General features: G+C 55.0%; 6 protein-coding genes across 6 annotated transcripts; 3 read left to right on the top strand and 3 right to left on the bottom strand.

The window, feature by feature from the left end:
- Positions 1–464: 464 nt before the first annotated feature.
- On the bottom strand, positions 465–1,209 carry B0H65DRAFT_506646 (Pre-mRNA-splicing factor SPF27; the record flags this gene model as incomplete). Its single annotated transcript, XM_062828077.1, has 2 exons — positions 465–1,102; positions 1,173–1,209. 2 exons carry the CDS (start codon positions 1,207–1,209, stop codon positions 465–467), a joined length of 675 nt encoding a protein of 224 aa, XP_062684496.1.
- A 561-nt stretch (positions 1,210–1,770) lies between these two features.
- Positions 1,771–4,585, top strand: B0H65DRAFT_457161 (Neutral/alkaline nonlysosomal ceramidase). Its single transcript, XM_062826336.1, has one exon. The coding sequence runs from the start codon at positions 1,936–1,938 to the stop codon at positions 4,420–4,422; it is 2,487 nt and encodes an 828-aa protein (XP_062684497.1). The 5' UTR covers positions 1,771–1,935; the 3' UTR covers positions 4,423–4,585.
- A 488-nt stretch (positions 4,586–5,073) lies between these two features.
- On the top strand, positions 5,074–7,131 carry B0H65DRAFT_110560 (uncharacterized protein). Its single transcript, XM_062820569.1, has 2 exons — positions 5,074–6,635; positions 6,700–7,131. Exons 1-2 carry the CDS (start codon positions 5,212–5,214, stop codon positions 6,881–6,883), a joined length of 1,608 nt encoding a protein of 535 aa, XP_062684498.1. The 5' UTR covers positions 5,074–5,211; the 3' UTR covers positions 6,884–7,131.
- Positions 7,132–7,147: 16 nt separating this feature from the next.
- B0H65DRAFT_556069 (NADH-ubiquinone oxidoreductase 24 KDA subunit precursor (Nuo-24)) lies at positions 7,148–8,600 on the bottom strand. Its single transcript, XM_062830044.1, has 3 exons — positions 8,176–8,600; positions 7,817–8,107; positions 7,148–7,735 (listed from the first exon to the last, which is right to left on the bottom strand). Exons 1-3 carry the CDS (start codon positions 8,317–8,319, stop codon positions 7,379–7,381), a joined length of 792 nt encoding a protein of 263 aa, XP_062684499.1. The 5' UTR covers positions 8,320–8,600; the 3' UTR covers positions 7,148–7,378.
- Positions 8,591–11,079, top strand: B0H65DRAFT_457165 (uncharacterized protein). The gene is made up of 2 exons (XM_062826337.1): positions 8,591–10,688; positions 10,783–11,079. The coding sequence occupies exons 1-2, from the start codon at positions 9,072–9,074 to the stop codon at positions 10,873–10,875; spliced, it is 1,710 nt and encodes a 569-aa protein (XP_062684500.1). The 5' UTR covers positions 8,591–9,071; the 3' UTR covers positions 10,876–11,079.
- Positions 11,080–13,759, bottom strand: B0H65DRAFT_457167 (putative cell division control protein nda4). Its single transcript, XM_062826338.1, has 3 exons — positions 13,465–13,759; positions 11,864–13,396; positions 11,080–11,802 (listed from the first exon to the last, which is right to left on the bottom strand). Exons 1-3 carry the CDS (start codon positions 13,752–13,754, stop codon positions 11,307–11,309), a joined length of 2,319 nt encoding a protein of 772 aa, XP_062684501.1. The 5' UTR covers positions 13,755–13,759; the 3' UTR covers positions 11,080–11,306.
- Between the last annotated feature and the right edge of the window lie 113 nt (positions 13,760–13,872).

Raw genomic sequence — 13,872 nt, forward strand, 5'->3', positions numbered from 1 at the left:
GTAGTTAGTAGTTGTTGCTGTTAGCTTTATTGCTGCCAGGAAAGGCGTCTACCTAGGTTTTAGTACAACATGCACTGATATGATCCATTGTCATTGAAGCCCCATTTGTTCCCTGAAATGTGAACTGTTGATTTCCCATGCCTCGTGCCAACCGATAATCTCCACATATTACTCAGTTTTATTGCACATCCGCTGTTTTGGTCTTGCTTCTCACATTACCCCGGTGTCTATTAGGGTAGAGTATTGTGCAAATTACCTATCAGTTCATTCCTTTGTCCTTGTCGAAACCTCTTCATCGCTCTTTTTGTGACACGCCCTCCTCTGATGCAGATTGATGCCTCACCAAGCCATTCTTTCCCCCATGTGTCTATACAGCAAAACCCTCCGTACCATGCCTTTTAAAACCAAGACATAAAAAAAACGCAATGAAATCTCCTCTCCATCTTGAATTGCCACCACACCCCCTACTCCATCCCCCTCCTAACCTCCAAAACCTGCCTCCTCAGCCCCTCCACAGCCGCCTCCGTCTCCAACACCCTCCCCACGCCCTTCTTCCACGTATCCTCCAGCCCCAAAATCTCCGGCCCGGCCTCGTCCTGCGCCTGCTTCCGCTGCAGCGTTACCAGATCAATCTCCCTCTTCGCCTCCGCCAGCTCCTTTTCAATCGCCTTCAGCTCCCCCTCCAACTGCCAATTGCCAATCAGCCACGCGTTCTTGCCGTACGCGTCCAGCAGAGCTAGGTGCGCCCGCCGTTGGGCGACGTAGGCGTGGTCTGTGTAGGCTTTTTCGAGTAAAGAAGAAAGAAGGGTGCTGGCTTCGGAGCTGTCCATTGCAGTGAGGTCCGAGGGGGTGGGGATCTCGGGGAGGGAGGAGTAGCGGGAGAGGTCGAGGGCGTTGAGTTTGGGTGGCGCATCAGGGTTCGTGGCTAGGGAAGAGGCGATGCGGTCGAATTCGGATTGGAGGAGGGGGGTGAGGTGGGAAGAGGGCGAGTAGGGAGGGGGGAGAAGCGCGTGATAGGGGTCGTCTGGGACGAGGGAGCGTTCGGTGGCTATGAGGGCTTCGGCGGCGGAGCGGTCCGAGGGAGTGGGTTCGGGGTCGATGTCTGTAGAGCAGGGGAGGTTAGTTGGGTTGAGGGGAGGAGGAGGAGGAGGGGGTTGAAGAGTTGGACGTACATGGGAGGGATTCGTGGATTGTGGTTATTAGTGGCATTTTGGTGGTTTTGCGATGCGACTTGTCGCTGGCTTTTGGGAGCGAGGTGGTGATGAAATTTGATGTGTTATTGTCCTTTCTCGGCTTGTCTGTTTCGCTGTGAAAAGTTCGCGCAGAGCTGATTAACCGAGTTCCGTTGGGATTGTTGACAGTCGTGAGGACACCTGGAGGTTGTGATAGGGTGTTCTGGCGTTGCGATATGACTGGCGGTTTGTGATGCGATACGATATGTTTGCGATGCGATGCGATACAGTAGCGCGAAGTAGCAGTCGCGATAACACGAAAAATCGTTCCCCACATCCGGAGTCCGGCTGAAAGACACTGCAGCGGCAGCTACACCAGGACACTGTGCGCATGACCCTGATCAACGGTGCTTTTGGCGGTGAGTTTCCCTGATGATTTAGCCTTCTTGTTAGTAGCACGGTGTGGTATCCGCTTTCAGCAAGGGCATGCATCCGCCAGTGGCCCCTATGACGACACAGCTGCTTTGGCGCCAAGCCAACCTTGTTGGCCGGTGACCCGGCAGGCATTGTTTACCGTCAATCATTCAGGTCCCGAGCTATCCAGAATGCCTGCTTTCGGTTGTTTTAAGCGATTATCCCACGTTCAACACTTGAGAGAATAAAAGTCGGACGCGGAAAATCATCTGTTTTGTTCATCTTTCTTGCTAATGATATTTTCATTTGAAAGTCGCGGCATTGTTCTTCAATAATCCTCCACCGAGCGATGGCACCCCAAGTTGCCCGTGCTGATCAGGAAAAGGCACAGACATTCGAAAGGGACCGGAAAATCGACACCACGAAAGCCCCTCTTTCCGTTCGATTCGCAGAAAATCCAGACTCACAAAGACCTCCACGGTGTCCTACATCCAGAGCAGCATCCCTGTTCATAGGGAACGTCTTGATAGTTATCTCTGTCGCTATTGCGTTGCTCCTGGTCGCTGCGCAGTTCGATAGCTTATCATGGGACTATTGGCGCTCAGATATTTCCAATCCAGGAACCAATGTGTCAACATGCGCTACGGACACCCAATACTTGCTAGGTGTTGGCAAAGGTGACATTACCGGTCCGGTGGTTGAGATCAACCTCATGGGCTATGCCGATCCAAAACAGCTGGGCACCGGTCTTCGTCAACGACTTTACTCGCGAGCCTTCATTGTCGGGGATATCGAACGTCCTCAAGATCGGTTCGTTTATCTGGTCCTTGATACGCAATCCGGCGATACAGCAGTCCGATACGGTGTCATCAAAGCCTTGAAAGAACTAGGTCCAGAATATGCCGTTTATGGTCATCACAACATCGCCGTTACAGGCACGCATTCCCACGCCGGACCCGGAGGATGGTTGAACTATCTACTGCCACAGCTCACGAGCAAAGGTTTCGATCGCCAGGGATACCAGGCCATTGTGGACGGCGCGGTCTTATCCATTCGAAAGGCGCATGAGAGCCTACAACCGGGATACCTCAGTGCAGGCACAACCAAAGTCTTCGGAGCGAATATCAACCGCAGCTTGTTTTCCTACCTCGCCAATCCCGAAGCCGAACGCATGAAATACTTTAAGAGCGAAGAAGAAGACGGCTCGGTGGAGAAGGACCTTACCATGCTGAAGTTCCAGCGAGCATCTGATGGGAAGAACATCGGTGTACTCACATGGTTCCCTGTTCACGGAACCTCCATGCTTGGCAATAACACTGTAGTGACTGGAGACAACAAGGGAGTCGCAGCTTGGCTGTTTGAAAAGAGCGTTCGTGGAGACTCGTCCGCAGCCGAGGACTTTGTGGCCGGCTTCTCCCAGGCTAACATGGGCGACGTCAGCCCAAATGTGCTTGGTGCTTGGTGCGAGGATGAGTCCGGTTCACAATGCAGCTTCAAGAACAGCACTTGCAGCAACGGCAAATCTCAGGCTTGTCACGGCAGAGGCCCAGCCTTCAGGGTTCACGATGATGGTGCCAGCTCCTGCTTCGAGATCGGAAGACGCCAATTCGAGCCAGCAAAACAGTTATATGACCACCTCATCAACAATCCATCGCCGGTCAGAGGCCCATGGGTTAAGGCCTTTCACACATTCCATGACATGTCCAACTTTACATTTATTCTGCCCGATGGTAGACCAGCTCGGACCTGCCCAGCGGCATTGGGGTATTCCTTTGCTGCAGGGACAACTGATGGGCCAGGAGGATTCGACTTCACTCAGCACAACGGTAACGAGAACACGACAATGCCTATTTGGAAGGTTGTTCGGTATTTCATCAAGGCACCAGGCGAGGAACAGAAAGCTTGCCAGCACCCCAAGCCTGTTCTCCTTGACGTAGGCGAGATCTTCAGGCCTTACGACTGGAGTCCCAACATTGTTGATGTACAAGTCTTCCGTGTCGGTCAATTTGCCATCGTTGTCAGCCCAGGCGAAGCCACCACCATGGCTGGCCGTCGGTGGAAAGAGGCCGTAGGCAAAAGCTTCAAGAAGATTCTCGACCAAGACATGGAACGGACCTATGGCTACACTGGCGGACCTTCGAGCGTTCCAATTGTCGTCTTGGGCGGCCCCGCAAACACTTACACGCACTACATCACGACCGAAGAGGAGTACCAGATTCAGCGATACGAAGGTGCATCGACACTCTACGGTCCCCATACACTCAACGCCTACATCAACGTGACGCTGTCATTCCTCCCTTACCTCTCTTCCGAGTCGACTAGTCCACCGGTCCACGATGAAAAGTCGTTTCCGCCTGACAACACGAACCGATCACTATCTTTCATCCCAGCCGTGATCCGCGACGCACCACCGCTCTTCAAGAGCTTTGGCGACGTTCTGGTCGACGTTGACTCGACGCAGGGATATCACAGGGGAGACACGATCCGGGTGGTGTTTGTTGGTGCCAATCCCAGGAACAACCTCAGGCTAGAGGGGACGTACGCGGCAGTGGAGAAGTTGTTTGTCGACCAGGCGAACCCACAAAAGTCTGAGTGGCGGACCGTGAGAGACGACGAGGATTGGAGCTTGATTTACAGTTGGAAGAGGAAGAACAGTATAATAGGAACGAGCGAGGTGGAGATTACGTGGGAGACCGGGGAAGAGACTAATGAGTGGTGGGATAAGGAACTTGGGCCGGGAGTGTATCGGCTCAAGTACTATGGCGATAGCAAGAGCTTGTTTGGGGGTAAGATTCAGGAGTTTGAGGGTGTCAGCGGGGCGTTTACCTTGGTATGAGAGAACTGCAGTTGGATGATGACAATAGCATGGTGTTTTGGAGACGGCGTTCTTGGGGGATTTTTGATAAGCGCTAGTTGGGGATTCGGGCTTCAATATATCCATTCATCGTTTGGTGTTAGTTTTCGGTAGACAGGTTCAATTTTACCAATCTTTCTTACAATTTACCACCATCTGAGAATTCGACCTCTTCGTGTTCTGAATTACAGAAAGGAAGCAGCCGATCATACAGGACTTCCGGATTGGGAGACAAACACAGCTCCTTCTGCCTCTACCCCGCCTTTGCTACATGGAATGGAAGTGACGCACGAAAACCACGGGCAGGAGCAGTCAGCTTGGGACGAGCTTGGGTCCAGTCTGGCGAGTCTGGGTTTTCGTCCCTGCGTCCTTGTCCACTTGCGCGGGACTTGCGATCCCTACTTCACCTTTGCACTGCCCTGGAAACAGTGGATTTCTGACCTTCCTTTGCGACACAAACGGATCGCGAGGCTCGTTTCAAATAAAGAACGTTGAAGATCATTCAGCTTCTGGACCCAGTTAAGTACGGCTTATACGGCCTCTGACGTCACTGCCCCTGACCGATAAGCTGATAAACTTGCACTTACACGCTCAACGCCAAACCACATTACTCGCGCCTTCTCGTTCGTCCCAACATACTACTAAACTACTTACTGTGGATCCCCGCCTTTTTTATAGGCCTCGCAACCACCAAATCTTTTCCTCTTACTACCTCTCATCTAATAATCGACTTCATACGCAAAATCAACCCTTCAGTCATAAATCGCAGCCATGGAAACGCTTGAAGACATAAAGCGTCGCACGAACGACATCCTCTCGTCGATATCGACTACTTTGACTTCCAAACACCATGCCGATGATCACGGAGCTCACATGAGGGGCAGTTGGGAGAAGATCAAAGTTCCCGCCCTTCCCAGATCTTCTCATTCCGTCGACATTGTCGCCGGGACGGCTTACGTCTTTGGCGGCGAGGCCGAGAATGCCCGTCAGCCTACAGACAACGACATGCACGCTATTGTCCTTCCCTCGAGTAGTGCTCCGGCGGATTACTATGCCATCAAAGCGAAGTCATCAAGGAACACAGATACCTCGGATGAGAAGAACAATTCCCCCGAGACCAACGAGTCTAGCGAGACTCCTGCTCCGCGTGTCGGTCACGTCACAGCCGTCATCGGCCACCGCATCTTCCTCTTCGGCGGACGTGGCGGCCCTGACATGACTCCCCTCGACGAAGCCGGCCGTGTCTGGGTCTTCGACACACGTACTCACTTCTGGTCTTACCTTGACCCGGTCTCCCCCTCCGTCCCTGAACCGCGCAGCTACCATTCGGCCGTGGCAACCGACAAGCCTCGCAACTTCAACGAGGCATCGCCCACAAAGAAAAGCAACAGCCGGCCTACTAGTTCTTCGACCAGCCATAACGTTGCTGGCGACATTGGCGAAGGCCTCATCAAGCGCACGAACACCATCCGTGACTGGGCTACGGGCGACCGCGACGTGGAAGCCGTCGGCACTCCTCAGCGTCCCATTGTCGGTAAGATCGCCGAACACGCCGTCGACGCGGACGTAGACGGTTACGGCACCTTTATCATCCACGGCGGTTGTCTCGCCGGCGGCAAGAGGACCTCGGACGTCTGGGCCTTCGACATCCACTCCCGCATCTGGCAGCAACTGCCCGACGCCCCCGGTCCGGCTCGCGGGGGTGCCGCGCTGGCGCTGAGCAGGAACAGACTGTACCGCTTTGGCGGGTTCAATGGCGAGACCCAGGAGGGCGGGCGGCTGGATTATCTGGAGCTCGTGCTCGAGGAGTTCGACGACCAATTCAGCAAGGGAGACGCCAGCATTTCGGCTAAAGATGGATGGAAGAGTCTGTTGCAGGGTAAGGCGGACGTGGGGTACAAGGAGCCAGATCCGGCGCCCGTTCCCACTGTCCTTGATAGTCAAGACCCCGAAGAGGAGCAGTGGCCGGGAGCGAGAAGCGTTGCTGGTTTCGAGGCGATCACGGTCGGCGGTGGCCGAGAGTATCTTGTTCTCATCCTTGGCGAGAAGGAGGGTAGTGGCAAGGGACATGACGCTGCAGGAAAGTTCTGGGACGATGTCTGGGTCTACCAAGTTCCGGCACAGGGCATGAGTCTGGCCAGTGTTGGGGATAAGGTGAAGTCTGTCGTTGGAAGGAAGAGCCGGGAGGGTAAATGGTAAGTTTTCGGTCCTGTTAGATGTCCCTTTTAAACATGATTACTAACGTATTGGGTGCTGCAGGACGAAGGTCGACACTATCCCACATGACGCCGAAGACATTGCCTCGGTTGGCGGCCCCGGCCCACGAGGCTGGATTGCTAGTGCAGCCATGGGCGAGCTTGAGGAGAACGGTATCCTGATCTGGGGTGGTTTGGATTCCGAGAACAACAGGCTGGGAGATGGCTGGATTTTGCGGTTGCTCTGATGCGGTTATTGTTTTCCGCCATGAGGATATACCACACGAATTGATATGCCCCTCAGAATAATCCAGGATAAAGAGTGTTTAGAGGCTTCAAGGTTACTATATGAGGCAGTTAGAAAGCTTGATTTGATGGCTTTCAAGTGAAGAAAGGAACTGGCTTACCATTGATGTTGTATTCTGTGAGCAACACTTAAGGTGGACATGATCAAATAGAACTGGAGGGATTGGACGCTGTGTAGCCCAGGGCATCAAGGTCTTTGTAATCAGGTTGTACATTTCGGTTAGTTCAGATCAACTTTAGCTCATCCCAAGAAAACCACAACAAACAAATACAGATAGTGTACCGTGTAACCTTTTTGAACTTTGTACATCTCTGGTCTAATGCATTTGCCGTCATCACTGTCCTGTTGGTCCATGTCCTGTCTATGTGACAGTTTCTGTCATCGTGCTCTTCCACGTCAGCCGCATTACCGCTCACTTAACCCAAGATCAAGCCCCCTAAAGATCCGACCTCGTGACCTCGGGTCCGTATGGCTCGCTCGTCAGACTTGTTAGGCCGGCGGCGTTCTCGCACGTCTGTCTCCCGCTCTGCGGGCCCGGCTTAGGCGCCTTGGACACGTCCGTGACGCTCTCCTTAAGCGCCGACAACACCTGCTTGATGGTCTCCGGGGTCAAATCCTCAAAGTAGTCGTCGTTGATCTGGACCATGGGCGCGTTGGCGCACGCGCCAAGGCACTCGACCTCGAGGAAAGTGAAGAGGCCGTCGGGAGTGGTCTCGCCTTGCTTGATGCCGAGATGCTCCTTGATGGCCTTGACGATCACGTCGGAACCACAGCCGCCTAGTTGGCAGGGGGTCTGAGGAAAAGAGCAGTCAGCTACCGCGGACTTTATGAGAAGAGAGGTGAAAGAGCCACGAGCGAAAGAAAGTGAACATACAGTAGTGCAAGCCTGAACATGGAACTTGCCAACCGGGGTGCGGTTGTACATGGTGTAGAAAGAGGCGACCTCGTAGACGCGCATGGGGGGCATCTCAAGCAGACGGGCCACCTCGTTCATGACGCTGATGCTGCAGAAGCCGTGCTGGCGCTGGCCGAGATCGAGCAGGGGCATGACGGCCGCCTTCTTGTACTGCGGCGGGTAGCGCTTGATAATCTCTTGGATGACCTTCTCATTGTCTGCCGAGAACTTGAAGGGGATGTCGGGGTTGTTGTCGGGGGTGTTGCGGTGCTGAGTGATGGCAGACTAGGTGTCAGCACACTGAGAGCTTCTTCTGACGGCTTGGGATATAAACATACCACCATGAGGGTGTCGCTAGGCCTCCGCGCCGAGAAGGAGAGGCATGCGCGGGAGACGGGCGCAATCGAATGAGGCTTGGTAGACAGCCGGGTCGCCGCCCGGACGGCCGTCCGCATGATGAAGGGAGTCAGCTTGGTCGCCATGGCTGTCTTGATACGCGGACGGTGGCGATGAGGCCCAATTGGCGACTTGCGATTCTTCGAGAGATGGAGCTTTCCGTAGAGCTTCTCGTCGACGTCCCAGTTTGGAGGTTGCCCGCGGTCCCGCTACGTCGTTAAACGGGTTGTGACCAAATCCAGGTAGGTGATTGGCCGAAGAGCTTCTTCTATCGGGTTAACCGAGCCGGGGCAAGTGCCAAGCGGTGCTTCGGTCTCTCAGTACGACGGTACTCACTCTCAGCGGGCAGAGGACAGCCAGCAAGTGGCCACCACATACAATTATTTGGCATGTTGGGCTGCTGAATTGACATTTCGGGTGACTTACACGACGAACGGCAGGACCCGATCAGGCCTCCGTGGGTGAACCCCGCTGTCCCGCATTTCAGGCTGCGTCCGGACTCCGCCATCCGCTTTTGTTCCCGTTGTCTGGGTCCATTTCCCCGTCTCCATTCTCTCCATTCTCTCCGCTGCCAACACGGGAGTCCCGAGTCAGTTCAAGAGGCCTCGTACCCCACTAGATCCATCTTCCTTATAAGAGCTCCATCCTTGCCTGCGTGGCCTTGACCTGTCATCCTGAACGGTCCCGCATCTGCTCCCCTGCCGGTCCAGGGCTGACCTAACAACTGACAGCTTCAAGAGCTCTACCCAACCCAACGCTATCGACCTACAACTCGAAACACGCGACAAACCCTCGAACGCTTTCGAACGCTGCGCCCACGCAGCTACCGTCGGTCACCATGGGCGCCTTCGACAATCTGTTGCTGACCCTCGACGAGGGCATCACGGATTTCTTTGCGCAATGGAACATGTACACCACCATCATCGTCACTGCCTTCATCGGCTTCATCACCTACCAGATCTCGACACGAAAGGACCCCGATACCCATCCCATGCTCCTTGTCCGACAGTCTCAAGGTTCCCCCGTTCGACAGCCCGGCCAGTCTCCCGTATACCGCGGCCAGTCTGCCCCCCATGGCATGCCTCTTCAGACCGGTCTGAACGTCAAGGATCCCGGTGCCTCGCGCTGGGCAAGAGGACGCGATGGTGATCTCCGCGATATCTGGAGGCAAGCTGTGGGCGGCGTCCAGGAGGACGGCCCGAACAAGGGCGCCAAGGGCAAGATCCTCAGTGTTTTCGGCACCGAACATGTTACAGAGCACTCGCTGGACGATATCACGCGCCAGATCAACCTGATCGGAGGACACATCAAGGAGCAGGGCGGCAGTCGTGTGGCCATCTACATCCCCAACTCCGTCGAGCTACTTGCGGCTCTCTTCGCCTGCGCCTTCTATAACCTGACGGCCGTCATTCTCCCCTTTGAGCAACCGGAAGAAGATGTTATTTCCATGTTGCGCCGGTCTGGTGCTGACACTGTCATCACTGCCCCCGGTTCTTTCCCCTTCGACCTTGTTGCTAAGCACTACCCCAACCTCCGCCAGCTGATTTGGATTGTCGACGAGGGCAGCAGGCACATGGACTGGAACGAAGTCCCCGAGGGCACCGGCAGCAGCGTCAATGTTTCTACCTGGCACGAGATTATCGGCGACAGCCCCGCCGCCGCTGGCCGTGAGCTTCCCCCGCTTGAAGGTCAAAAGGAGCCCAGCGATGTCATCCTCTTCTGGCAGTTCAAGTCCGGTATTCCATCCGAAATGGTTACGTTCACAGCCGGTAACTTCGCCTCTGCCATCGCTTCCCAGCTCTTTGCCATCCCGACCTCCCAGAAGATGGGTCCATCCGATCTCTTCCTCCCCGCCGACTCTCTCGCCAACAGCCACACCCTCGTCCTGACCCTCGCCGCACTTTTCTCCAATGCCTCCGTCGCCCTGAACTCCGTCGGAACCCAAGCCTACGACCTCGCCGCCGCGACCCGCGGCATTTCGCCCACCATCCTCGTCGCCACGCCCACCGCCCTCGTCAAGACCCACCAGGAGACCGCCAGCAACTTCTCCTCGCTCATCGCCCGCAACCTTCACTGGCTGCAGACCCGCCACCTGACCCAGTACGGCGTCATGCCCACCGCCTCGTTCCTCTCGTCCTACTACGACAGCCTTCGTCCTTCCATCGGTACCAAGCCCGGCAAGCTTCGCTTGATCCTGACTGCTGAGCGTGTGGGCGCGGACACGCCTCGCTTGTCGTCGCAGGTGTTGTCGGACCTCAGGGCGTACACTGGTGCGCGCATCATCTATGCGCTGACGGCTGCCAAGGTGGCCGGCGCGGTGGCGCAGACGCTGTTCTATGATTACAGAGTGTTTGAGGATAAGTGTTCGCACTTTGGACCGCCGTTGAGCAGCACGGAAGTGTTTTTCAAGGATATGGGGGAGTATAAGACTACTGATGGTGTTAGTAGGGGAGAGGTAAGCTTCAAGGATTCGTCCCATTTTTTTCCAGATTGGATGTGAGATGAGACCAAATGCAGAACGGCTTGCTAACCATGAGATGAAACTGCAGATTGTTGTCCGGGGACCTTCCGTCTCTGGCGGCGAGACAGCGCTCGGCGTGGCTGGCTATATGAGAGATGATAACACGCTGGCATATGCTTAAGAGACAGGATGAAAGTTTTAGAGATCCCGATGTATGCTAGCCTGTATACAGGAATGTTCAAGTATTAGATGCGCTGGTAGTTGTGGTCAAGGAGCCTGATCCCTCGGTTTTGAAATAGAAGCATCTTCAAGGATTGAAGTTAGTCAGTCACCTCAACAGGCATCTCTACAACGTCACGACATTTCAGGGCATTAGGAAGACTGAACTGCAACAAAATGATCACATGTGTATCTTCTAAATTGACCCCTGGTTAGACAAAACATCCACCAACCCAGACCCAAACAAAGCTAGATGAGTCCCCGTTACGCCCATCGCCATGAAAGCCCCATTGTACCTGTTAAGCTGCACACCCAAAAAAAAACAACAGCAGAGCAAAATGCTTCCATTTTGCATCATTTTTCCGTCCCAACATTCTTTTCCCCTCATCTCTTTTACGCACCATTCCTATAAACCTGCGCTCCCTGGTTCCTAAACATAATGGTATCCCTCCTCTGCAACATCATCAACGCCCTATTCAGCGCCACCTCGCTGAAGCCCTTACCCTCCACCATCTCCCTGCGCAGGGTAGCCAAGCTGGTGCTCCAGCCGATGGGCAGCCGGCGCTTCAGCTCGGCCTCGACGCGGGACGTCTCCTCGTTCAGTTCGCGGTTGCTGCCCGTGCTGCCGCCCTGGTTGACGGCGTCCATGGTCGAGCACAAGAACAGCCGGATGGCCTCGTCGACGTGCTTCTCCGTCGCGACGGGCGAGAGCGTCAGCTTGGCGAGCGACTCCGTGATGCGCACAATGGCTTCGAGCTGGCGGACTGTGATGGGGATCGAGGAGCGCGCGTTGGCTTCGAGTTCGGAGGCGTGCACTTGCTTGCGGATGGCGACGAAGTGAGAGGAGAGCTTCTCGGCGGCTTCGGGGGAGAGGCGGGGAGCGCAACGGCTGGAGAGGGGAATGTTAGTTTGGGTATTCAATGTGACAGAGAGAAGGAAAAACGACTTACGATCGGCAATAGCTAATGTACCGCCTCATCTTCTCGACCGGGATCTCCGCCTCAATCCGCTCCTCGACACCACGGCCACCCATGTGGATGCCCATAACGTGCTTGGCGATGCGCTCATCACGGCCGCGCTCGTGCTCATCCTTGATGATGAAGATCATGTCGAAACGCGACAGGATGGTAGTCTGGAAGTCAATGTTCTCGCCGGGGGTCTTCATGTCGTCGTAGCGGCCAAAGATGGGGTTAGCGGCGGCCAGTACCGAAGTGCGAGCGTTGAGGATCGTGGTGATACCGGCTTTGGCGATGGAGATGGTCTGCTGTTCCATGGCTTCGTGGATCGCCACTCTGTCCTCGTCGCGCATCTTGTCGAACTCGTCGATACAGACGACACCGCCGTCAGCGAGGACCATGGCACCGCCTTCGAGATAGAACTCGCGCGTGGAAGCGTCACGCTGGACGGAAGCCGTCAAACCGGCGGCGGAGGAACCCTTGCCAGAGGTGTAGATGGCGATGGGAGCGACTTTCTCGACGAACTTGAGCAGTTGCGACTTGGCTGTACCGGGGTCACCAAGCATGAGGACGTTGATGTCACCACGGAGCCTCATGCCATCCGGGAGAATTTTCTTGGAGCCACCCATGAGTAAACAGAGGATAGCCTTTTTGATATCCTTGTTTCCATAAATGGAAGGCGCGATGCACTCGGCCATAACATTGTAGAGATCTGGGCGACGGCTAAGTTCAAGGAATTCCTGCTCTTCCTCCTCGGAGAAGACAGCCAGACCCTTGGCTGTTTGGTCAATATCTGTCTGGATGCCGACTGCGCGGAGATAGGGTGTGCGAATGGCGACGGCGCCGCTTGTGGACTTCTTATTGCCTCCACTTTGGTATATAGAAAAGATACCCATGACGGTACACCTTGAGCCAGGAACCACGCGGTTTGTGAGGTAGCGGTCGGCGGAGATCAGGACGTGGCGGGGCAGTTCACCGACGGGAACTTGGTCTGGAGCCTCCTGAAGCTTGATAATTTGCTGATCGACGAATCGTGACTTCTCGTGTTGTACGAAGTAAGGATCCATTGGGCACTTCTCGCCAGGGTCGCCGGGTGCTCTGATTCTGCCACATGTCCTGGGAAGGGTAGCGCCACTGAAGCCGCCGAGTACGTGAACGTGTTGGACGTGGCCGCAGTTGCGGCACTGGACGTGGAGTTCTGTCGCCTTGGAAGACATTACTGAGGCACCAATGACGATACCAGGTACCCGGACCAGCCTGGAGATTGTAAGGGAGTCGAGGTTACGGATGGAAACATCTTCGGCGTTGGAGTGTAGAAGCAGTTGGTGGTCGGGCAGGTCTATCTTGGGTTCGTTCGGGAAGACAATTCGGTGTGTGCAGCGCTTCAGAGCGGCCTCGAACAAAGGGATAATCTCGGCGGGTTCGGTGACTAGTCTGTGGGCAATCTCCTCGTTGAACTTGATCAAGTCGCCAATGTTGACATCGCAGTAGTATTTCTTTAGGAGGGCATTTTCTCGTAGTTGATCTCTGGACAGAGTCTTGTTAGAAAAGGGAAGCTCGAGAAAGGGTAAGGATATGCTGGGTGGAGTGCCAACCTGTAGATGAAGCTGTTATCGAGTCTGAAGTCGAGGATGAAAGCCTCGAGCTGGGCGCGAATGTGCTGGTTGCTGTCCTCCTCTGGTACATATGAAGAAGCCGCGCCGGCGTAGGTCCGGGCTGAGAAGACGGACTGATGATCCATAACTGATGCGCTGGTCGTAGAGGTCCGCACCGGGAGTATTGTATGATAGCAGGGGAGGGAGGGGTTTGTTTGGGGCAGAAAACAGAGAGAGAATCCAAAATCCCAAAACGTATGTGTATGGGAAACCCGCGACGCGAGAAACATTGAATACTGCGCGCCCAAGACGCGATTTTTGGCAGGGATTTTAATGGATGCCCCACCTGTAACTGAATGGCAGGAACCCGCCGCACGGCCCAACAGGCAGGCCCCCTGAAGTGCGGAG

Source organism: Neurospora tetraspora (genome assembly GCF_033439725.1).
Source record: "Neurospora tetraspora strain CBS 560.94 chromosome Unknown B0H65scaffold_2, whole genome shotgun sequence".
In the NCBI taxonomy this organism is placed as follows: Eukaryota; Fungi; Ascomycota; class Sordariomycetes; order Sordariales; family Sordariaceae; genus Neurospora; species Neurospora tetraspora.